The 25,882-nt window shown below is 45.5% G+C and overlaps 2 protein-coding genes across 2 annotated transcripts in view; both read left to right on the top strand.

Annotated features, from left to right (window-relative positions):
- The first annotated feature begins 2,108 nt into the window (after nt 1-2,108).
- LOC119452492 (uncharacterized) lies at nt 2,109-19,267 on the top strand. The gene is made up of 4 exons (XM_049667993.1): nt 2,109-2,189; nt 10,294-10,537; nt 16,640-16,770; nt 19,181-19,267. The coding sequence occupies exons 1-4, from the start codon at nt 2,109-2,111 to the stop codon at nt 19,265-19,267; spliced, it is 543 nt and encodes a 180-aa protein (XP_049523950.1).
- A 1,377-nt stretch (nt 19,268-20,644) lies between these two features.
- The window catches only part of LOC125945889 (cytochrome P450 3A19-like), a 55,195-nt gene continuing 49,957 nt past the window's right edge, over nt 20,645-25,882 (top strand). The window contains exon 1 of the mRNA XM_049668268.1: nt 20,645-20,722. Coding sequence (XP_049524225.1) covers nt 20,664-20,722 — 59 coding nt within the window. The 5' untranslated portion in view covers nt 20,645-20,663. The remainder of the gene's footprint in view (nt 20,723-25,882) is intronic.

Here is a 25,882-nt window from a genome sequence, read left to right as displayed (position 1 = left end):
GTTCGACAGGGTTGTCCATTAAGTCCTTTACTTTTTGCTTTATTCTTGGAGCCGCTGTGTAGAAAAATACTTAATAGTACAGGAATCAGGGGGTTTAAAATACAATCGTGTGAAGTCCCTGTTTTAGCTTATGCCGATGACGTTGCCCTATTTGCTGTAGATTAGGAGAGTGTTAGTTCACTATTAAGAATTACTGACAAGTTTTTCGAGAAAAGCGACAGTCGAATTAATAATCAAAAGAGTATTGGTCTATGGCATGGCCATTGGAATGCCACGCCCAGTGTTATTGAAAATATTAAGTGGCTCACAACACCTAGCACTTATCTGGGGGTACCTTTGAATAGGTATCGTGAGAACAAGTCACTCTGGCTCGAAAAAACAGATGAAATGCGTGCGATGGCCGAAGCATGGGGCGGCCGTGAATTGTCCATTTTTGCACGTGCCACTATTTGTAACGTTTTTCTCGCCGCGAAAATAATGTATCTTCTGCAGGCACTGTATTGCACACGTAAGCACATTCAAAAATTTCACCGCATTTTTGCCACGTTTATCTGGTACTCTACGTGGGAGCGAACATCAAGGACAAATTTGTTTCGTCGAGTAAAGAAAGGTGGTCTATCGTTGTGCCACTTGTTTCTTCAGCAAGTTGTAACGCGTTTCATATTACTAAGAGACGAAAGAGACCCGTTTCTCTGTCATTGTTTTTTTTTTCAAACCATGTTAGCAAGTGTTATACCTGATTTTTGTAAAGGGAGAATGAGACATCCACCCAAATGTAGCAATTGCTACAAAGGATGGATGCTTCGAGTTGTTGACAAATTCGACTTCGCCCTGCCATCTGTTATCCGCCTGGTTAGCGCAAATGGTAGAGCGGCTGCCCCGGAAAGGCGGTGGTCCTGGGTTCGAGTCCCGGACCAGGACGAATTTTTCTTCAATTGAGAGACTTTTCTTTCGAGGAACCTGTATGGGTTTCCTTTGTAGCAACTGCTTCATTTCAGTGGATGTCTCATGTTCCCTTTAATAAGTTCTCTCCACCTAGCGGGTTCCCGCTGAACTATTACGTCAAACACCTGATTTTTTTGTATTTTCGGCCATTGGCCCTCGTTACACAATGTCACGGTTCTTGCGCGAAGTTATTACTTCCTACCGGTTCCTCAGAGCAAGATTTTAACTTGAGTACATCTCCAATGTAAAAATAAAGCGTGTTATGATAGATCTTGTGCAGAGTGTGTTCCCTGTACCATTGTATCGGTTAATGTTTCAAGAAGGGCGTGGGCAAGACGTACTCAAGAGGGTTAAAAATATGCAGTTACCAGCCAACGTTAAAACTTTTTTCTTCAAGCTTCACACGGAAACCTTGCCCGTTAAAACGTGGTTAGAAGAAAAATGCATTTATGTGCCGTGGGGTAGCAGATGCTTTCTGTGCAACAAAGCTGAAACTATTGAAGATGTTTTTATTGACTGTAATAATGCTATATTCTTTTGGGATATATTACAGACAACTTTAAAGATAGACCTACGCCTCAATCCACATGGCATTCGTTTTTTACCGCCTGAACGCAATTTTGAACGGATGGACGTTATCTTCTTACTCGGGCTGCACGAAGCCTGGCGTTCTCTGTTGGCATATAGACACTGTGATGTTAAATGCTGATCTGTGCATGATTATTTTGTTGAAATGGTTGTTAAAGTACGTGATGTGTACAAAACGACTGACTGTGATGAAGATTTGATATCAGTGTTGGATGCTTTAGCACATATAAAACGAGTGTGAGCTGACAAACTCCTGTTCAGGCTTGTTGCCAAGCTGGAAATAAAGAAAAAAAGCTTGTGGGGCTCAGTGGTAAAGTATCCGACTCCCCCGCAGCGGGCCTGGGTTCGATCCCGTCGGAGAGCGGGTACCTTTTTTCGCATTTCCGGTGATAGCGGTTACTGCCAAACGCCGGCGGCGTCATTATCGCAAACCGAAACGGCTATTGGAATAAGCCCATAACAGCTTACGCTGTAAAAATTACTAAACATACCCTCTATTGCACTCGACAGTGGTAATGCCAGTGCTACACATATTTTGTATTTTTTGGTATTTGTGTAGCTACTACAATGGCGTCATGCCTGGAATCATTCTGCGAGACTTTGAATTGATGAAACGCATCTTCATCCATGACTTCCAGTATTTCACAGGACGACAGGTGAGATATCTTGGAAAAAAAGGGTTGAAAATAACTTTCGCGCAGTAGTTTATTCCCAAATGGAAGCATCTACAATATGACTTCGCCCGACTCAGAAGTACAGCGCTAAAAGTTATCGTAGGTCGAAAACATGGAGGGAACTCACCCCGATCCACTCACAAATTATACTTTTTGCTTAAGCTCACTCAGACTGAGAATCCCCACAATGCTACTCAATCATGCTCCGTCGGACTCAAGATCAACCTTGTTCTACCCAGCCGGGCTCACTTGGACTCACATTCATCAAAATTCTACTCAGCTGGGCTCATGCAGACTCAGACTCATGCGTAGGTCTGAGGGAGTCGACTCATGAGTTAATCGAACTGCGCATATTACACACCGTTATTAGCTTTTTAGTGAACTTTTCACCGTTTACGGATTGAAGGCCTTCCTAAGCCCTGGACAGCCATTGCAAAGCTGATAACGACATCTTGTTACGCTTTGTCCGAGAACCAAGTGTTTCTATAATTTCTGTACCGGCTGAGCGGTATTGCCAAAAAATCGTAAACGTGCTATCCACAAACGATTCTATCACTACAAGCGCTTTGACCAGCAAGTAAGTGAAATATTTCAGTAATAGGAGTAGTAGTCAACCCTCTTCTAGAGAAGGTCATATCAGCGCGAATTAAAACATACACACGGAAAGAGACACATGGGACAAGCGCTAACTTCCAACTATCGGCTTTTGTTTATTGGCCGTATTTATATGCACAGTGCAAAGAAATGGTCGTGACGCGACAGAAAACAAAAACAAGGTACTACGAAATAACAGCAAACTCATAAAACTAAACTGCGAAATCACGAAACTTCAAGGTTCGCATACTTGTGATTTCTAGAAACAACAATCTTTTGCTGGCAATTCTACAGAATTCCAACTAACACAATTATCTTCCCGCGTTTTATATGCACAGCATCAGACAAAATGCCAGTACATTCGTCCTGATGGGTAGTCACCACGCGGGTACCCCCGAACTCCGATTTACACCCACAGTCACGGCAATGGATAGCCAAGAACCCTTTTCTCGAAATAGTTACACTGTTACAATGTTCGCGCAGGCGTTCATTCAAGCACCTGCCTGTTTGCCCCACGTGACATGCACAGCAAGAGATGAGAATTTTGTAGACAACCTGGCTCACGTAGTGTATAAACTTTGTGCAATTATTAACCTTGCATCAACGCGTTTTTTCCTTTGATAGGACGACTTGTACTTGCTAGTTCCAACAGCTTGTGCGGGGCTGAAAATGCTACCAGAACGCGCTATGGCACACCTACTTTCTTCAAGCAATCGGAGATGCAGTGCCCGAAGGAATAACTGCCACTTTGTCTCGCCTATGGTTGTGCGAATTGGACGTCTTGTCAATCGTTGCACAACGATCTCTTCTTTTTCTGTGTGAAGCCTCTGCGACCGAGACAAGTCGCTTGGCCGAGAAGAGACCGAGAAGCCGCTCGGCTAGTGCCGCTCAGTTGTGGAACCCACGACCATAGGTGGGAGTCAAATCCAAGACATTTGGCGTGAGTTATGCAAAGTTAATTAAGGCACAGATAATCAGGATCGAGTTAAAGCACTCGAACCCACGACCTTTGGTGGCAGTCGAATTCCCGCCCTTTGGTGTTATTAAGGGTGACGTTTATTAAGGTACACTTAAATTATGGTAGAGTTAATTGAAATAACTATTGCGACGTAAAAACGACTTCGAATGAAAATGACAAGTAAGTTAATGAATGTCTCGTGAGCACATACGCTTTTGCCATCGTCCTGTTTAGCGTATGATAAAGTGATAGAACGTTTTCCTTACAGGCGCTGCATTTCACATCACTTGAAGTGATCGGGCGTTCACGTAGTATTTTATGCACTGCACAAGCTTTTGGAACTCGCAAGGACTAGTTGTCCTATGTGTCGTAGTAAAAACGCGCCGATCCAAGGTAAATCATCGCACAAAGATTACAGGCTGCGTGAGTCAGTCTTGCAATCCAAGTTACCGGAGGCAAACAGGCTGGTACATGAACGTGACCGTCTGTGCAAACCATTGTTCGGGTACCCGCATGGTGACTAGACATAAGGACGGATGTACTCTCACTACCGCAAAGGCTGCGCGCATGGCGCAGGTAGATATTTGTCTTAGTAGAGCACTTGTTGCATTGTTAGAAAAACAATTATTCTTTTCAGAAAGCACAGGCTCGCTCCTATATGGTTTCGTGGTTCTGTAGTTTTGTTTTCTGAATTTGCTAGGGTTTTTTTAGCTTTTTTTCCCACGTGATCTTTTTTTCGTCTGTGCATATAAATCCTGCCACAAAAAACAAAAGCCAATAGCTGGAAGTTAGCGCTTGTCCCCCGGCCTGTCTTTCGCAGTGTATATGTTTTAGCTCAGGAAGCTATGACCTCATGATGCAAAGTCGACTGGCCCAACCTTATACCTTTCAAGTTTATATCTCTGGCTAGACACTGCGCCAGAGATGTTGCCACCGTCGTTGTCCTGGTCGTGCACCACTCCTATAACTTGTTATTCCGCAAGTGCGAAGAACTCTACTGCTAAAACTCTCTGTAACGCTGGAAAACGCTGCGGTGACTCGTGCAGATCATTCTGCAGCGGCCGCCTGATTTTGAATTTGCTTTTGAGTACGCACTATCAATTTTTCAGAGGAAATAAATTTGAATCCGATTCCTTCTCTCATTCCTTTTTTTTCGCAGGTCGCGGCGTCCGTGTCGAAAAGCCTTCCCATCAATGAAGTCCGAATTAGCAGAGTGGCTGGCGACGATTGGCGACACTTGAAGAAAATCATGCTCCCAGCCTTCAAGGCGAACAACATAAAGAAGGTGGACAGAAGTGCATTAGTTATTTAATAAGTTATTTATTTATTTACTTATTTGTTGAGTGGGTTTAACGTGTCATATAGTAACACAGGGTCGGAAATTTAGTTACGCTGTAATAGAGGGCCACGGATTATTTTTGCTCATTTGAGTCTGCTTACGCCTTCTGTGCTATTAAAATCGCTAATTATTTTTTGGCACCTTTAATTAGGGCACGTATATTTTTCGACTTAGTTTAGGTTTCAGTATGCTTTACGGTGTGTTTGCATTCGCTTGGATTTCGTTCAGAACCGTTTTATTCATGCATATTTTCGTAAGTAATATTACTACGCGAAAATCAATGGTCAGCGGCACTTAGGCACGCCAACATATTCTAAATATTACATGCTGAAAAAAACATTCACTCGTAGTAGTCATTTAGAAAAGTCTGACGTTGGGCTATTTGGTGCCTAGCTCTCAAATTTTCTGGCGCGACAGGTTAGTGTAAGCAAGAGGAAATTTACATGCAGACAGAGAAACGGACATTGGAAGCTACAGTGATTTGGGTTCTAGTATGCTTATAAACGTTGCATTACACGTACTCTTTGCACAAACCACGTGATTCCCGAAGTTGAAGATAATACTTCTTGATTCAGACCCCTGCTGCGCCTTCTCTCCCGACGGTGCCACTGTTGGTAGGGGCTCCTGGCACTCCATGCTCAATTTGTTGTAAGGCTACACGTTGCAAATACGGCTGGCAACAATTCCTCCGTACTTACACTGTAAACGGAAATAACTCTCGGGTGGGAGTATACTGCTTGTCCTCTAGCGACCCCCCGGTTGGGAGTTCATTATGCTCCGAGTGATCGGAGTATAATCTTTACTCCGTGCGGGCGGAATTTTTGCGTGGTGCCAGGGGAATTTTTTTCCTGTCATTTTTATTTTTTATTTTGGGCTGGACGGAGGTTTTCGAGCCGCACCGGGAGTATAAAAAGATATCACGTCAAATTGCGTGGAGAATTTTCTATGTAGAGACAACGGGTCAACTTCGGAAAAATACGCACAAGAACAAGCCAAATTCTGCGAAACAAGTGAACGAGACTAGACAGAGGAAGCCATACATTAACACATAAACATTTGAGAAACACTCGATGAAGAGCTGTGAAGGACATCCTACGGACAGACCAAGCCATACAAAAACACATAAACATTTGAGAAACACCCGATGAAGAGCTGTGAAGGTCATTCAACGGACACTCGACACACAACTGATGCAACCCTGCCAGTATATATATATAGCCACGATAATGTGTGCCTCGAAACGGCCTAGCGAGCAGCTGTACTGTTTTCAGAATTAGGACTCACAGGCTCGCACATATGAAATCTGCCTCTCTGAAAGTAACATGAAACCTAAATCCACACGGAACTGTTAATTTAGAACATTGAAAAAACAACCTTCATGGCGTAATTTTTCAAAATTAGAATGTCATTCTTTGAAAGCTGAAGCGACTTCGCGCACTGCCGGCGTCCGCGGCCGAAACGTAGTGCGTTAGTTACAGTACGCAAAAAGAAATGTACGTGCGCGTTCTTCATGACGAAATTAGCTTCGTGCAAAAGAATGGTGGCGGTACAACAATTTATTACATGTGAGCAGGACCCGTAGCAGCCCACGTAACACCGAAAATTGCGTAGTCACACATTTTTTTGACCGCACTACTTGCTCCGCGTCCAAGCAATGTCTCGGTTGTGAAACGGAGCTAAATCGCTGATCTGGCAAACGAATCCTCGCGCTCGGAGCCAGCAGGTACACTCCTAAATCAGTATTATTGATGGAGCATGTTGTTAATGCAATATCAGAAGCAACGACGTCATCAAAACAGAACTGCGCGATAACAATTCGACTCAGATCGCTCAGTAAGAAGTTTTATTCACAGTACGTACTTACGTCCTACCGTATTTCCTGGGTGAGGATATCCGTACACAGGTTCATAAAAAGAATTGCTTGCACCACGGTCTTACTTACTGGCAGCACAGCCCAGTAACGAAGTCGGAATATGGCATTCATGTGCGGCTATCACGGACATGGTCGCTCAAACAGTGGCTGCTGTTGCCATCGCTACGCGGCACTTTACGCAGCACATTGTCAGCATATACACAAAAGGACATAAACGTGGTATTTCAAGCACTGAAGAACACAAGTCAAGGTCACGCAACAAGAAAGCACAGCCAGAAACCTGAGCCAACATCACGAGTCAACCGGCAGCTTCCTGGTCACAACTAAGCCTTTTTCCGCATTTGAAATCGTTGTTCTTGCATTCATCGCTGCCAGCAGAGTGATCACAGTTAACGTACAGATGAGGTACAGAGATGAGGTACAGTGAGCTTCAGGCACGCCTATAACACTGTCTGGAAGGAAGTATGGGAAAGAAAATTGGCGAAACGCTGGCACGGAACAACATTCACAGATGTAAACAAACCGTCAGCCATGAGCACCGCCGACTCCGCCGAACGCGGCCGGTCGCTAGCGCGGCGCACAGCCTTATGGGAAACACCACGCGACCAACCTGTTCCGGCGGGGGAGTTTTTTAAAACTCCCTGTGCGGAGTTCCCACAAAGAACAAAATTTTGAAGGCGGAGTAAAATCACGTCATGTCCGCCCTTATCCTCCCACAAGTAGTGAGCGGAGTGAAACGAGAGAATGCCGCTGTATTTCTCCCATACATCGCAGTAAATATTCAAGGATGGGAGTATATAGGGCACATCACCTTGTTATAATTCCCATGTGGGGGTATTTTCGTTTACAGTGTACGGGTTTAATAATGTCAACAACAGCTTCCTGAGAAACAGAGCTCCAGGTGCTGTGACTGCTCTCTCCCTAGGTAAAAAAAAAAACGCGTTTGTAAGCAATTCAATTAATAAAAAAACTGCACTTCTCCGCAGCTCAGCTGCGTAAGGACGAGGCTCTCTACGAATTGCAATATTTGAAAGCACGCAGATGCACATTCAACCTTTCGTTTGAACCAATCAGTGATGGAGTTTTCTTGCTACTACCCTTAGTGGGTACTCTTAGTTCCGTTTTCCTCTCCTTTTGCCGCACGTTACATTGTGGTTCCACTTCAAAGAAAGCAAAACAAACAAAAACACACCGATAAGATACCAGAATAGAAGCAAGTAAAAGCGTCGCCTTTTCATTTCTGGAATCCGCAAGTTACCCGGGCTGGTGCACTCTCAAGCAAAGAGCACGCTCGAAAATATGTCGTGTAATTATTTTCATAGAGACGTCTCGCTACTCTATGAGACAAAGAGCCTTCACCTAAGCTATGCGACCCACATCTGCCCAGCGGCTCCGAAAGGAGCGCTGCCGGCGCGCGCCTTTGTAGCTCTTGAACAGCTCGCGCGACGCCGCGAGGTGACAATGGTCAACACCCGCGAATAACGCGTTTCTCGGCACCTTTTATGGAGGAGTTATGGACGTCCGTGCTTGTTGTGCGATTGAAAAACACTTACATGTAGGTAAACTACCATCGGTTCTCCGATGTCCGATATTGCCTTTAACAGACCTATCTCCCTAGCCGACAGCTTGAATATTCTCCAGAGCAGCACACAAGCAAACGTTTCTGCGAAGTACAAGCGAAGGCTGTCGAAATTAACACCCCATACCTTCACCGAGTAGCCGATAACCAACAAAAAGTCGCAGTTTCGCTCGAAAGCGAAGCATCAATTGCGATAGCAAATTGGTAGACAGCTTACGAAGTAAGGATGGTAGTTTTATCGGCCGTATAAAGTTGTAAATATTCTCTTCCTTACTAAATAAACAAGCACGGTGTACCGCGCGCAAAGGTAAACATGGACACATCTTGATCGATGGCCGCGGGAACTCGCCAACACGCTGAAGTTAGAAAGCGCGCCAGCAGCAGCGGGCAAATTGACCTGCGCTCTGTCTTTCGTCTCGCTTCAACGCGAACGTCGAAAGCACAGCGCATACGAAGCTACCGGCACTCCCCGCCTGCAGTTTGTACCTATCGAAGATCGCTTTGAAGATGAAGCCTCCGCGGGCGCCCACTTCGGCCACATAGCAGATCACTTTCAAGATACGGTGCCCGCGCGGCAGCTCCGTCAGCAGCAGCCGCAAGAGCAGAACGCACCCCCCCCCCCCTCGTCCACCGTCTCCATCGCCTCCTCCCCGTGCCCCGCGAGCGAACGATGACTGGGCGCTTCCGGCCGCCTTCCTCTCTCGCGTGCGCGAGATTACGCTGCGGTGCCGGCTCACCCTCGCACGCTTCCACTTGCACACACAGATTACGGCGCGCGGTGAAGGTTATATCGCCGTTGGACTTTATACGGAACCTCACGGCGACGGCGATACCTATGCAGGATAATAAAGGCAGGATACCTATGCGTGCGGACTATCACTCCGCGCCGTGCGACCTAATGTATGCATGTCCGTGAAAAGGCACAACTATTCGGCAGAGTGCCTGTAGCACGTGACCAGGAAGGTGTTCTACGTCAATAGATAAGAGGAGCCCTCAACTACAACTATCCACATTCAGTGACGTGCACACAGATCTTCGGGATAATAAGTTAGCTTGTTACTTGGGTTACCTGTTAACATCACCCCTAGTCGACGCCGCTATTGCGTAGGCTTTACCGGTAAGGTTGGTAAAAAGTCGCAGCTTTGATCAAAAGGCAAAGCATTCTTAGCAATAGCAATGTATTAGACAACTAATTGAAGCAAAGCTCGTAGATTGGTTGGCCGTATAAATTGCAGTGATCATTCGCTTACGAACTGAATAAACGCCGCTAAACGCTTACTAGCTGATAAAATGATTAACCTATACTTCCTACAGCTATGTATTAAGTTCTCGCATTCAATGCTTGACCTGTCAGGCGAGCCTGCTAGGTTTTTCTAGTTTTTTTTTTACGGTGCGATGGAGTTCCTATGGCCCCCTAGGTATTGACTCTGAAGTTGTACCGGCAATCGGCACTGTGATCGGACGTTCACTTTGTTAAGATAAATTGTGTTCTCTGACATTGCATAGAGTAGCGGTATGCTTGGCTTGGTATGTTTCAGTCCATCGATCTTTCTTTCTGCATTTGCAGTTCGTTAGTCTTTGCTCTTGATTTGTTTGTGCTTAGTGCATGTTTTATTCACATTTCTCTTTCCCTGACGTTTACTTTTCATGCTTCTTGAGAAATCTAGCCTTTGGGCGGCCTATTATTCTAGGCTCGCATCATGATTAATCAGCAACCCTCTCTCAATTTCTCCACTGTTCCAGGCCGTTCCGCTGTTGCGACAGTGCGCCGAGGATTGTTTCCGGGAAATGGACAGCAAGCTCGCAGGCTCCGACGGCTGCATCGAGGTGTACGAACCATTCTTAATTATGGCCACCAACTTCGGTCTGCAGTTCTTCGCCGGCGCTCACACGGACACCCAGCGGGGCGACTCGGCTTTGCGGGCCCTGTGCAAAGCGGCACGCCGAAGCGTGAGCCAGTTCGGAGGCGACGTGCTTTTCTTTCTCAGTGAGTGTTTTATTATAAGAGTCAATACAAACCATAATAAGCCGTCCTGAAGACCCGGAAGAAGAAATATTGTAGAATTTTTATGTGGTTGGTTTCACAGCGCGAATAAGACGACAACAAAGACGGGAGGGCGACCTGAAAAGCTTAAATGCATTAAGCGGTTCAACGATCCCAAAGTGCACAATTGGTGATGAGGGACGCCATTGTGGAAAGCCCTGCAATAATTTTCAACACGTTGGGTACATACAAAGGAAAGGACGACAAACGAGAGGTTTTTGCATTCCAATCCTATCTGTATGCGGCCGGGAATCAAACACATAACCGGGTGTGCAACAGTACAACGCCATAACCACTGAGCCAACGCCATCAATGGTACAGCAGGACAACGCTCGGAGATGGTGGATGGGGTTAGGTGAGGAAGAGACACACACTTTACAGCTCTTCTTAATTAGGGGCGTAGCTCCTCTTAGTCTAACCTTGTCACGTCTCCGTTGTCCGGCGTATCTCCCGGCAGTAAACGGCAGTATCTCCCGTATAATGCAATAGATGGCGCTGTCTCATAGAAGTACATACAAACTGCCGTTCAGGGACGATATTCTAGATGGCACTGTACACAATCTGTGTCGTCATCACCATTTCTCGTCTCATTTCCTAGATGGCGTTGGTCCAATAGAATTGTGTGCAATATGGCGCTGGAAGTGCCGCTGCTCTCCGATTGGCTGCTGCGCGGGCTGCGCGGGGATGCGCGGGGAGCAGCGGCACTTCCAGCGCCATCTAGTGTCGATTCACACAAGCGCCATATTGCACACAATTCTCATTTCTTGGATCGTCGCCGTACGTGTCGGTTCGTTGGTGGAGCATGGACGATGCGCAGCGGCGGGCGCGGATGGCCGCTGCGGCTCCGCGCCCGCCATACTCGCTCAGGTGCATCTGCCTAAACCACCTTGCACCTACTACCGTGCGGGGGTCGTGCATAGACATCGTGTTTGCTAACATTCCCCTTAAACCGGTACTCGAACCCCTAGCTGTGCACTTCTCAGACCACAAGTGCGTAATATATAAAGGTATCTTGAAATCTCAATAGAAGTTTTCTTCACCGTACCTCACGTGTTTGCATGATGATTTTATTCGGCGAACTTCTCGGAGGATTAACGGTATCACCCATAACCTCCGGAGCTTCGCCCACCTCACCATCATTCACCTCGTGGATATGCTGTGATTTTTTTCATCAATAAAAAAATTCCGACTCTATTTCACCCTGTGACAGTGGATGTACAGCTAAGCTGTTGCCGACCTTACACAAGCGCCACCCCCACAAAGGCGTCACACCGTTGAGAGGGTGAGACAGAGATAATGGTGGTGAAGAGGAAGGGTCGCCATTTTCTGCAGCCTTTTAGAGAGCACGACTATATGCGCCTACACAGTCAAGAGAATCAATATAGCGCCCACGACCTCTTGCGCGCCCTTTCTGTTGGTGCTTCGACGCTGCGGTGCACGTTCGCGGCTTCCATACGCTTGCGCGTAACCGGCGTTCAGGAAGTGAATGTCGTTGGAATTTTCTAACTGCCTTGCCCTGATGTTGATTACGGTCGCAGCACACCCTAAGCGACCGATGCAACGGACAGAGCACCCACTCATCAAGGACAGATACATCGTTTGCACACGTTCGTCACCCGCACACGCAGTTGTGCCAAAGTGCAGCATATATCCTCATTCTAGTAGACACTCCGCCTAGAGCAAGTGCGTTATTGAACTAATTCAATTTCTCAATGTAAACTGCGTCACAATTTTTTTTAAAGTACGACTTATGCACAACCTGCAGACATGATGGCATCAGATTGTAATTTGAACATGCGAGAAAACATAGTTCTGTTACGCGCAAACTAGAATTACACTAGCTCTGGAGACGAAAATTTTTCTTTGTCGACGCGACGCTGTACACACACGGACGTAGACAGTTTCCCGGGGTTGCAATCTACAGTTTCGCCGTAAAAAAAAAACAAAAAAAAAAACGCGCCACTAAAGGCGCGCTATTGTTATGCCACATGTTTCTATTCCATTTGTGCAATCGGTCCACCATTCATGAAACAATTTTCGAGCCACCCCCTTCGCCTGTCTTTCAAGCGACGCCACAAAAACCGCGTGTCTTATATGATGTTTACACATTCATTATGCGTGCTTAGACCGAACGAAAGAAAAATAATTATTCCTATGCTACATTTTTATTCGGTATTAGCCCTACGTTATTGGTCAAAAGCTCTTGGACTACGCCAAGAAGAAAGGGAACCGAGGGGCCCGATTTTTATTAATCATATCATAAGAAGCGAACGAATAATGACACCAAGGACAACATAGGGGAAATCACTTGTACTTACTAATTGAAATAAAGAACAAGATAAATTAACAGAAATTAAAGTGGACGAAAAAACAACCGTCCGCAGGTGGGGAAGGAACCCACGTCGTCGCATTACGCGTGCGATGCTCTCACCATTGAGCTACCGCGGAGCCGTTTTCCCATCCACTTTCGGGGGTATTTATGTTTTTGCTACTTGAACTCACCCTGGGAGTGTTAGCCAGCGCCACCACTCACAAACCTAGGACCGGATGTGGAACATCCTGTCTGCCGCAGGCGTCACGAGCAGGTGATATTTTTGGGTGATGGCAACTGGTCAATAAAACCACATATGCTATCTGAAGGCATCAATGTTGCCGGATGCGAGCCCTCGTTATGTAGTGAACGAGAAGAGAGAGAACCGAGGGGCCCGATTTTTACTGATGATATCATAAGAAGCCAACAAACAATGAGACCAAGGACAACATAGGGGAAATCACTTGTACTTACTAATTGAAATAAAGAACATGATAAATTAACAGAAATTAAAGTGGATGAAAAAGCAACTGTCCGCAGGTGGGAACGAACCCACGTCTTCGGATTACGCGTGGGATGCTCTCACCATTGAGCTACCCGGAGCCGTTTTACCATCAACTTTCTGGGCTATTTAGGTTTTTGTTACTAGAACTCACCATGGGAGTGTTAGCCAGCGCCAGTGTTTTTTCATCAACTTTAATTTCTGTCAATTTATCATTTTCTTTAATTCAATTAGTAAGTACAAGTGATTTCCCCTATGTTGTCCTTTGTGTCATTGTGTGTTGGCTTCATAGGATATGATCATCATCATCAGCCTATATTTTATGTCCACTGCAGGACGACGGCCTCTCCCTGCGACCTCCAATTATCCCTGTCTATGATATATATATATATATATATATATATATATAGAGTAGTCGCACTCTTGCCCCAGTGCAAGAGCAGCACGGACAAAAGCATGAAAAACACTGTAATACGGCGCTGAATGACAAATGATATTTTATTCAGGAATTTCACACACACACACACACACACACACATATATATATATATATATATATATATATATATATATATATATATATATATATATATATATATATATATATATATATATACAAGGCTGGTGTCACGCGCGCATAGACAAACATTAATACCTCTCAGTCGATGACCACGGACACTCGCTGTCGAAACGCTGGCGTGAGGAAGCGCGGCTGTAGCGGCGAGCAAATTGACTTTCGTGCTGCCTCGCTTCAACGCGAACTAAGCGACGAGAACGCTGCACACACGAAGCTATCAGCCCTCGGCGCACCTACACTATGCTGCCATCGCAAAGATTGCTTTCAGCCGCCGTCTTAGTTAAATCCCCCCTGGCACCTCGCGCGCGACGAAAGACTGCGCGCTTCCCCCGCCTTCCTCCCTTGCGCGCGCTAGATTGAGGCGCCTTGTTTTGCCCACCCTAGCACGATTTCACTCGCACACATAGCACACGGGTTGCGGTCACAATGCAATCGCACTCGGTCTTTATACGGAACATCACTAGGACGCTGCCGGCGCAAATGCGCCTGGAGTGACAATTTAATTGGTATTGAAACAAACTACAAGCCACTTCGCCTGCTCGCCGCGGAAATGCCGTGCTACATTCAGGTCATTAGCGAGTCCTTACCATCCCCTTACGTCATCGGCCATGCTGGTGCGTTAACGTTACCTTCTGGTATTACAAAAGGGATAGCCATTATATAAGGCCTGGTTCGATATGAGAATGGTTCTGCCTTCTCGCCGCAATGATTGAAACACCCGTAAAATTATCCTTCATAAAGCATACTTTGGGTTGCGTTGGTGATTCAATACCTCTCTCTGTCGTTCGCCTTTCGGCTGCTGTTCCGAAATCTCTTCTGCTGAACATTCTACCTATGGCGCCGCTCCTGCAGCCGCAATCACCTCGACCTTGGTGCCGTCGCAGACGCAACCGTTGTTTGTTTTGCGGGAAAGAACATTAAGCTTCATTTTAGGCTCATTTTTCGACATTGGGAAAGACTTCCGGTATAGCGCATTGGATTTAGAAAGACGGTAGATCTATCGGGCGTCGCCGGCCGCATCACTTGTGTCTAGCCGAGCTCAAAATTATTGACGAAAACGTCGCCGACATGCTGCAACATCCCTCTGGTAGCCCTTCGCTGTTAACCGTTGTTTTGGTCCTGAAAAACATGACTCATGAGAGTTTTCATCGATCTCATAGCGCTCAACAAGATCACACGCAAGGATGTATACCCATGTTTCACGTGGAAGATGCACTCGATTCCTTGAAGGATGCCGAGTACTTGTCGAGTGTACATCTGCGTTCCGGCTACTGCCAAACTTCTATTCACGAAGGCGAAAAAGAAAATACAGCGCTTGCAACCCAGGCGGCCTTTGCGAATTGAACGTCATGCCCTTCGGCACCCCCGTAAATTTTCAGCGCAAGATTAAGACCATTCCGCGTGGCCTGAAGTGAAAGAATTGCTTGTCCAATCTCGATGATTTAGGTATTTCCTAACTGACATTTGTTCAGCACCGCCAACGTCTAGACTATGCTCACTCGGGTATCGCCAAGGCTGGTCCTCAACTTAGCGCCAAGTGCTACTTCACAAGGAAGACAAGGTGTTAGTTGATAATGCGAACAAGGATGGAGTATTCGGCCTCATCCTGAAGGTTACTGGAGTGTTTCGCTTTCCTCGTGCTCAAAAGACCAAAAACTTGCGTACTTTCCTTGGCCTTGCTTCGGCTCCATAGCTGCCCCTTTGCACAAGTTAACTGGTTCTGATGTTCCCTTTTGCCTAGTCTCCGATATCCAAATATGCCTTTGAATAGCTAAAGGGCGCCTCGCATTTGAGCCTCTACTGCGTCATCTTGACGACACTGCACTACTCTCTTGCCAGCAGATACGGCATTGGTGCTGTCCTCCTTCAGCAACACAACTCTTCGCATTAGAGAGTATTTGTATCTGCCAGCCATGTAGTCACAGCTGCGAAGAAGAACTATAATACAATCACCGACAAGGGGTTTCCAGCTGTCCTTTGATCCGAACAGAAGTTTCGCCCTTACCTTCACGGCTGTCATTTACCATCGAATTGTGTCATTATGGCTTCTGCTGGCATTCCACGCTCAAGCTCTTGTCAGGAGGTCTTGATCTCTGAATTCTTCGTCAGCAAGACGATGAGCGATCATCTACAAATCTATTAGCAAGCACCAAGGCTGAGACGCTCTTTCTCGCTGCCCACTTCGTGTGTCCCCGCTCAATGGTTTCACAGTAATCTCGAATGGATCAATAATTTTTAATAAGTAATAATAATAGCGTTATTTAATTCAATATTGCAATACAGAAACATTAACTGGAACAGGAATGAAGTTTACTGCGAATTTCAGCACCTATTTCTCTGTACGGGTGCAAGGCACAATGTTTCTCGCAAATAGGTGTAGCAGCAGGCGCATGACCGCGTCGAAGTTTAGCACAATTCTTTCCCTCAACCATGTCTCCTGCAAGCTTCAAGGCTGGCGACTGGCCTTCACACTACTTTGACTATTTGCTGACCTTAATTCTGGAACAACAGCATGGCCACTAAGGTCAATAATTTCAAAAGTTGCATAGTGAAAATTACAAAAACGTAAATTCTAACAGAGTGAAAACGGGAGGAACTCTTTCTTGGAAGTGTAAAACTGTCACAGAACTTTATTGATTGTTTCTTTACTTCCAGATCTACTTCCTAACAATCGATTACTGCACAAAATTATCATCGGCGTGCGATCACTCTTCATTCAGCTGCCCTCAGATGAGACACTGGACAGGATGCGTCCTATCATCAACTTCCGCAGAGAACACCCTGACGTAAGTTTTCCAGGCTCCTTCAGATGTATTACATTTACACCTACTGACGATGGATTGCCCAATCAATGTGAACCTATTTTTATGCTGTAGTTTAATAGGGAGGTTGTCAAAGTACGCAGTCATCACTGCCAGGAGCAAACCTCTTCGAAGCGTCGAGTAAAAAACTGAAAGCCACCTCTGGAGCCTTTCCTTCCCTACATAGATGTATGGTCATAAACTCTATGATGTAAAAAGCTTTAGCTCTATAAACACTATCTGTGTGTTATCACACTACGCATGTACTCTTGTAAGGTTATCAACGATGATGTTTCTCTTTTCTGTGGTTTCGCCGACTAAGTCTTTCCATGATTCACGATAATGTCGCCACTGATCGAAAGGTAATTTATTATATTGTCGAGAGCACCACCTCCGTAACCAACAAAATGACACGAGACTAATAGAAATTGGTATCGCCACAGTGAAAATTCAGTTGCTGCTTTGGCGTAGCAGGCAGTTGTAGTCGTAACACTTAGTAACACATACCAGGATAACAAATAATTACATTGCACATCGTCATAGAAAAGCGAGGCCAATATTAATATTCAAGGAAGTCGACATACCCATCAAATAGAATGAAATTGAATGTTGAATACTCGAAATTTGTGCATATCAAGGTTGCGAGGAGCAGGTTTGGGTAGAAAAATGTCTGTTTGCTGTAGTATTTCACAACTGTACGACCCTGCGCTGTACAGTGGAAACAGGTACCCGTTCAGTTATGCGCTCATTGAAGGAGCTCAGTGTAATACTAGAGCACCGCACGTTGTTTAAGAGAGATGCGAACTTGATGACTGCCTAAATATTAAACTCAATCGAGACAAACTTAGGAGCTGTCGAAAACCGGACATCACATAATTCGCAGTTAATTAATAACTGTGAATTGAAGTGCATACGGCCGGCACAACCAAATCCTGACTGGGAGCTTACCACTGTCGTTGAAAAGAAAAGTGCACCATAATGCATTCTACCGGTACTAACATGTGGGGCAGGAACTTGGTGGTTAACAAAGAATCTCGAGAGCCAGTTAAGTACCACACAAAGAGCGATGGATTAAGAAATTTTATGTCTAACGTTAAGAGACAGGAAGAGAGCGGTGTGGATTAGAGAGAAAACGGGGATTGCCGACATTCTAGTTGACATTAAAAGAAACAAAATGGAGCTGTGTAGGATGGCTAACCAGCGGATCATTACAGTTACAGAATGGATACTAAGAGAAGGGAAATGCAGTCGAGGATGGCAGAAAACTAGGTGGGGTTATGAAGTTAGGAAATTTGCAGGCGAAGTTGGAATCAGCTAGCCCAAGAGAGGGGTAATTGTAGATCACAGGAAGAGGCCTTCGTCCTGTAGTGGACATAAATATAGACTTATGATGATGAACTGCAAATTCTGTAATACTATACAGATAAATGAGACATGGCTATACTAGAAGAGACACTTGGGCGAGTTGATGGGAATTCATGTTTAGGAATGTACCAGCGCAAGATAGACAATGACACAGGCAAAGAAGAACACGACACTGGTGCTCTTGGTTTGCACTTGCAGGTTCATTGTATAGAGGGTGGGTGCCGACCTATAGAAAGAAATACTGATTGTTTGTTCTGGCATAAAGATAAAACTACTAGGGAGCTTTTGGAAGCCTCTCATATCGATAGGGAAGCGGGGAAGATGTGTTAATAAGCCGTCTGTCGCTCTTTGTGATAAAGAGTGAAGATTTTAGCAAGCAAGTGTCTCACGGTAGTTTAAATTTGACGAAAGAATTCTTTTATTGAGGATGGCTTCGTCTTAACGAACGAATTCTTTTACAACGAAGCCATCAGTTAATCCCATCTTCACGCCATGAAAGCGTTTGAAACTTATTTCTGCATTCTGAAATTGAAAATGCTAGGGGTGCGAGTCTTTTGAAGAAAATTACCCTACCCCCGTCCCTGAACTCCTTAAGTGTAATACCGTGCGGTCAGGAACGAGTAATTTAATGATCTTCTTTCTTTCTATGCATTTTCCTGTATAGGTTACTCTTTCGCAGCTCATAATGACAGCGCATAATACTCTTGCAGGATATTTCTATAAGCTAACGCTATGTGTTGTTCGCAATAAAGCATGTCTAATAAATGTCATACATTATTAGACCCCTTTTGTTTTTATTTGATATCTTTTTGAACAGTCCCCAATTTTTCACACAGGGCTTCACATTCGAAAACGCATAATTATGCAGGTGTCACTGTTATGAGTCAACTATGACCTGCGTGGAAATTTATCCCTATTCATTTTTTACACGAGTACCAGGATGTATTCCCTCTCTGTAATACAATATACATGCTTTAAAGGGACAATTTTTATCTATCTAAAATGTTTTCTACAACGACTCTATCAACAGGCCACTAAGGAAGACGTGCTCCAGTTGCTGTTAAATTCCGAAGAAGAAGAACGGAAGAACAAAAGAAAAATCGAAGGCAAGTGCTGAATGAAGACTGCCGACACAATTCTCTACGTCTCTACTTATAAATTATTTGTGTAAAAATTGATTGATTCATTTATTTGTTTGCTATGAAAATGGCCAAATCAGTAAATGTTAAAAATGGCTTAGCCTTCCGCGAGTCAGCAAAAGAATTTGCATACACTAAACTGAACATTGAACGGCTCTTCACAAGAGTTCAAGAAGCATTTGTTTTGATCAAAAATTCCTTTAAAAAATTCAAGCCATGTAAATGCATTGGCTGCTGTCAGTGCGGATACACTGAACTTGTTCCTTAAGCCAAAAGAGGACAACAGAGATTGCATAAATACAAAGGTCGGAATGTTACCCTGAAGTAGTTCTGATTCGCCACCCTGCACGGGAGTAAGCAAATGCAAACCGAAAGAGACCGGAGCACAGATGACGTAAACTGCGCATGCGATCAGGCGGTGTAAGCAACGGCAGCAGGCAGCATTCTCTAAGTCAATTATATTGGCCTGTGGACTCTAGAAACATTAGCAACGGAAATAACATTAGGCTCGCCGCTCTTTTGGACATAACGGCATGAAATGTTCTTGTTCCGATATTTGAATATTTGATATCTGTTCTTGTTCTGCCAAATTTTTGAAGGACTGTGCACATAACTTGCCTCTCTCTCTGCGAATTCTTCGTCTCACGCAGCTGCATGTGTTACATGTTAAGCTGTCAGCGATCCCAATGACGAAGGCATACGAGTTAGTTAATGCAACGCCTGGCAATTTGTTAAAACAATGTTTGTTCAAGTTGTAGCTTACTCCTTAGACTTAAATTACGCATAACTCATGGGGGTAAATTAAGCGTATCCACCTTGAAGAGCATGGATATTACTGATAGGCAAATATATCGATTTCACGCCAAGCGTGCCAACAGTACACGCACAGGGAAGCCAAACTGCATTGGCTGAAGAAGCAAGCAACACGATACTAATACAGCACCGTACGTCACCTCACACACGCTGATTTTTGTTGTCGCGGAGGCAGAGTCTCTCGAACACATTGCATTCTATGCGAAGTATTGCACCAACACATTGTAACAGAAAGAGCCGTACGTGGTGCTGAACACTCACGACGTGACGTCGTTAGCCCACGACCTTGTTTCTACTGCATTATTCACTCTTGCGTTAGTCAATCGACGTGGCTGAACGCCTGATCTGCATTTTATAACGCGGGGAGTACCTCTCAGCGGTTGTCCTTGTGCGCCATCTGTGCTTTGTTGTCGTAATTATTTAGTTAGAGCTGTCACTTCAAATAAAATGCTCAACTAGTAGCAGTTCAGTATTAAATGACAATCGCCAAAACACTGGACGATGTCACGTCTTTACGCGCTTTACTATTGCTTTCCAGGTCTGCAGTTGTCAAGCATTCTGATGTCCCACTCACTCGAGCTGAGGACCGCTTCGAACACCATCGTCTGCGTTATGGCTAAGTAAGATTTTCAACAAAGTCATCTTGCAGCACCTTCCATTGGCGTAGCATAGTTTCACTCCTCTCTTTTTCATGTGTTTTCCAACTATTTTCATTACTTTTAATGAGTGGCTTCACCTTCATAGTACTTATCCACTCTCCTATCGTAACGGAGACACCAAGACGACTTATACACTGAAGACTTAAATTGCCACCCCGTCGTCCCCTTCCCGCTTTTCCCACTTCGTGCACATTTTCCTTCCCCGCTTACCTTCTAATGCCATCTTCTAATGCCCCACGCCGACATCACCGTCTTCACGTTCTTTTGTAGGGCACGAAAGGGTCTGAGAGAGATGTGTTTCATGCTGCATAACATTACAAGCATCAGTCACACCGCTTGCAGCCGAAAGTCCACTATGATCATCATCGCGAGTGCAGACGTGCCGAAAGTGTTGCCCACTTCTTTGTTTTTGCATTACAGCACGCAACTTTTTTGCGCAGATTGGCCGCTTCGATGAATTGCTGCGCCAACTTTGTCCAAGAAACAATATCCTCCTTGGCTACTTGTCTCAGGGAAACATTCTTTGCATAGTTAGCCGATTGTCGGATGTTTTTCTCCGGAAGGGCCGCAGTGTGCACTGGACCGCAGCTTGTACTTGCCAGTGACGTGGAACATATTTTCTTCGATGGCCTGGCTAGAGTCGCGCATCTTTGTCACTTGCTTGTTCTCTCATCAGTGTTGTAAGGAGCTGCGCTGTGACGAGACGGAGCGGAGATAGAATAGGTCGAGCCTAATATCATCATGGCTGTCGGTGAGCCATACACACAGCCACCACACCAAACAAAACCAAGTTGCCCGTCTCAGTGTCTAGTGATATGGAAGGACATTACATCTGGCGCAGCCGAAAAATGACCATGTGCATGAAGCTCACAGCTGTGTAGAGGAGCGCCCAGGTTCACCTGAAAACCTATTAATATCAAGGAAACGAACCGATAAATCTCCATGGCCACTTCAAGGCGGCGAAAACGTTTTTACTTTATTACGACGGGGTCAAAGCTGACCCATGCAGAACACTTATCCAGACAGTGGGAGAATTGGTAGCTGGACGATTTGAACACTATCTTTATGGCCTACCACTGAAGAAGCTCCTGCCAGTAAACTTTCAGAGGAATCGCCAGCGACAACATTTATGACAGAAGTGTTGCTGCTTCAAGTGTCATTTACAGCAGAAACAACAGCTCATGGAGCTTTTGAGCCAAGTAATTTTTGAAATTCCGAGGAGACATGATCTTCTCGTGCTGCCAGACAATTCTGACTAAGCGACAGGTTCCGCCTTGACATGGACGTATTTTATCAGCATTACGTACGCATGTCACACAATGAAGGGAAGGGCGATGAAGATAAAGTGATTAATATGAGATCTTATGCGCGTAATTGGTACGACTTGCGTATACATGGAGCTCTTGGCGGGCAAGCTTTACTGACGTTTTTGGAGAGTAAAGCTGCAGACTGTTGGGACGGAGCAATACTCCTCAAACAACGCACGGCATTCTCTTGGAAAAAATTTTTGAGACGTGAAGACTGCTTCAAACTGCCCAATCGGCCTTTCCGGAATTTTCGAAAGTACCTTTGAATCTCCACGGCATATCGAGCAAAAGTGAATGCAAACAAGATCTCCAAGGGCGCTCGATGAAGTGCTGCATGCACTGAAAGGTTTTTTTCAGACAGATTACCTCGACCTCGCTTTCGAGAGTCACGGCAGTCGGTCAGCGACACTCACCTGGGTAGCGCCGCCCTTCACCAAGATAGATATTCAGAAGCAGCAACCGCCATGCCCGGCAAGTCAACCGTGATCCAGGAGAAGCGAGTAAGTGAGGATGCACAGCCACACACAATGATCGAAGATGAGGCTGAATATTTGATGGAGGCCAGTGTAATTCACGCTGCACTGAATGTCAACGGAAAAAATGTTACCGCAGTTGCAGACACCAGAGCTTCTGTAACTCTTATAAATTTGTGCCTTGTCGAGAACAGTGCGATTCGCTCCGTCCATGCCGTGAAGGTACAAAGTTGCGACGGCAAAGTAAGATGCAGGCAGAAGTGGACATGTGTAAGATTTTTGTTTAATATATAAATGTTGAATCTGAAGGTGCTTCTCATGGTGGAAGCTGAATACATATATTTGTTCTGTCTAGACCAGATACGAAACGTCTCCATATGTATATTTCGTTGAAGGATGATGTAGTGATCGAATGGAAAAAACTGTAGAAGGAAGGCCCAGGATGGCAATGAGGCCGCTGATGTACGATCGTTACACCCAGTCAGTGCTACCTACCACCTACACCTACCCTTCACCTGCAACGGCCATGAAGGGCCATTTTTACTTCGCAACATAACGCTAGTGCGAAGAGAGTATGTCGTACAGTATGTCACGCGAAAAAAAAGGTATGGATAAAGCAATAACTGCAGAAAATATTAGACAGACGGCAAGATCATCAGATTGTCAATGTGACCTTTCGCATGTCCTATCACAACAGCTCCAAAGCAAGACGGGTAGTTTTCCCTTTGTACAGATTACGTCTTGTGAACCGAAACACTGAGCTGTTCCCATTTCCGTTGCTTCGTGTAGACATCGCGAACCAGACAGGAGATTGTACTGCGTTCTCAAGAGCCGAATTTTGTAGTGATAATGGCAAGTGCCCCACCCGCAAGAAACGCAGCATTTCAAATATTTTTGACACCCTTTGAAAAACACTGTCGCACGAGTACGACCTTTCTTCCCTCTCGCCTAATCCGAGTTCCTCGAACTCTTCCGCCGCCTGCAACGCTTATTCCGTAACGTCGCCTCCTGCGCACGACGACATTACCAAGATGATAGCCCTGGACCTTACCCCTAGACAGACCAGCGATCTTGGTCATCTGCTCACATCTTATTCCGACATTTTTTAACTCGCCGGTCGTCCTTTGGGACAAACCTCCCTTGTGTAGCATCGCATACATACCGCCGATATACCGCCTATTTACAGACGGCCCTATCGCGTGTCACACGCCTAGCGCCGAGTGATCCAACAGGAGGTTGATAAGATGCTTACCAAGGGATCTAAGATCTACTTTGCTCTCATGCCACAAAACACAAGTTCACGACTGCATACCACTCTCAAACGAACGGCCTCACTGAAGGCCTGAACAGAATCCTTACAGATATGCTCTCGATGTATGTCCCCTCAAATCATCGTGACTGGGACGCCGCGCTACTGTTTGTGACGTTGGCGTACAACTCGTCCCGTCACGACACCGCTCTCTACTCCCCCTTCTATCTCCTCTTTGGTCGTTATCCGACATTGCCTTTCAACACGCTCCTGCCAACTGCTCTCGATTTCCCGTCTGACTACGCTCTCGACGCCATAGCCACAGCCGCCAAGGCACGCCAGATTGCCCGCCGTCGCCTCTCCGAGTCGCAGGCGAGCCAGAAGTCTCCATGACAACCGTTCATCGTGATGTCCAATTCTCTGCCAGCGTCCTTGTCCTCCTTTGGACTCCTTCACGGCGTGTGGGCCTATCGAAAAAACTGATCTCCCGGTACTCTGGCCCTTACAGCGTCGCCGACAGCTCAATGATGTTACTTATGAAAGAGCTCCAGCTGATGCTTTCCCGTCGTCTACGTCATCTGATATTGTCCACGTGTGTTGTCTCAAGCCCTACCATGTGGTCGCCATCTAGAAGGCGCCGGATCGGCGCTTTTGCCGCTGGAGGTACGAAAAAGAAGATGATCACCTACAAGACGAGTGAGATGGTGTAGTGGGGCTAACCTACCACCCCGCCATACTGGTCGTACCGGCCACATCTTCTGCAAAGTAAACGCGGTACCATTTTCCCTCATATATTTGCCCGTTTGAATATGAATACGACTGGCATCCGTTTGGGTGGAATTCTGGGGCCAGGTTTAGAAAATGAATAATGGAGTTTTGAAAGACAGCATAGGCATATTTTGCAATGTCTATAAACGCGACATTATAATATACTAGCGAACACATGAAGTACACAACACCCACCTGGCTCAGGTTCTTGACTATCTCAGCCAAGAACAGTAGAAGATAAATGACCGAGAAAGTGAATTTCATAAAATGAATGGTGCGTTTCTTGCAGCAATATTTGACGGCAGAATAAGGAATCCAAAAAAAAAGAATCTGTTCAACGGATATAGCTATTAACGAAGCCACACAATGTGCATTCACTTCGTGTTTTCTTCGGTCTCGCAGCATATTTCCGAGCATTTTGCCTAACTGTACCACGACAACGAAGTATTTAACTGTGCTAATAAACAAAGGACTACCGCTTTGGTGGTAAGATGAATGTGCACTTGTTTACAACGATTTACAATAATTTCATCCAACCCAGCACTAGTCCTCCCTGACTTCCCATTGTGATTTGAACTTTGCACATACACTCCTACTGCGGCAACGGTGCTGTGTTGTACCAGAGAGGCCACAGGGAGTCCGTTAGCCGACAGCTTAAGGTAATCATCATCATCATCATCATAATCATCATCATCAGTCTATATTTATGTCCACTGCAGGACAAAGGCCTCTCCCTTCGATTTCCAATTATCCCTGTCTTCCGCTAGCTAATTTCAACTTTCGCCTGCAAATTTCCTGACTTCCTCCCACCTAGTTTTCTGCCGTCATCGAATGCGCTTCCCTTCTCTTGGTATCCATTCATTACCTCCAATGATCCACCGGTTGTCAATCCTACACATTCAATGGCCTGTCCAGTGAGTGAGTGAATATACTTTATTGTAAAATAAATTATTCAGCTGGTCTCATGCGAGGCTTATCTATGGTCGGGGCCCTTATTTCAGGGCTCCGCTGGCTTGCGCAAGCCTGTTAGCTCTTCTGACCAGGAGGATCTGGTCCTCTAGATCTGAGCTGGCCAGCAGTGCCTCCCACTGATCTCTATTTGGATTTGGTATGTGAGGTTGTATGTTCTGTGATGCACACTCCCGGGTTTTGTGGTACAGGGATGGTGTCGACTCGCACCATGGGCATATGTCTCTAAAGGCTGTGGGGCGTATCTTGTGTAGTTTATGTAAGCTGACGAAGGTGCCTATCTGTAGCCTACGCAGATCGGTGGCCTCTTCAGTCTTTAGTTTTCTGTGGGGTAGAGCATACGATTCCCACTATA

Source organism: Dermacentor silvarum, chromosome 5, assembly GCF_013339745.2.
Source record: "Dermacentor silvarum isolate Dsil-2018 chromosome 5, BIME_Dsil_1.4, whole genome shotgun sequence".
Classification (NCBI taxonomy): Eukaryota; Metazoa; Arthropoda; class Arachnida; order Ixodida; family Ixodidae; genus Dermacentor; species Dermacentor silvarum.
The sequence above is the reverse complement of the archived record's forward strand: the minus strand, read 5'-3'. Positions and strand labels throughout refer to the sequence as shown.

Excerpts from the sequence above, each read along its gene's own strand:
- LOC119452492 (XM_049667993.1), top strand. The coding sequence starts at position 2,109 with ATGCCTGGAATCATTCTGCGAGACTTTGAATTGATGAAACGCATCTTC. Across the intron at positions 2,190-10,293 it reads AGTATTTCACAGGACGACAG|GCCGTTCCGCTGTTGCGACA; the intron begins GTGAGATATCTT and ends CCACTGTTCCAG. Across the intron at positions 16,771-19,180 it reads TCCGCAGAGAACACCCTGAC|GCCACTAAGGAAGACGTGCT; the intron begins GTAAGTTTTCCA and ends CTCTATCAACAG.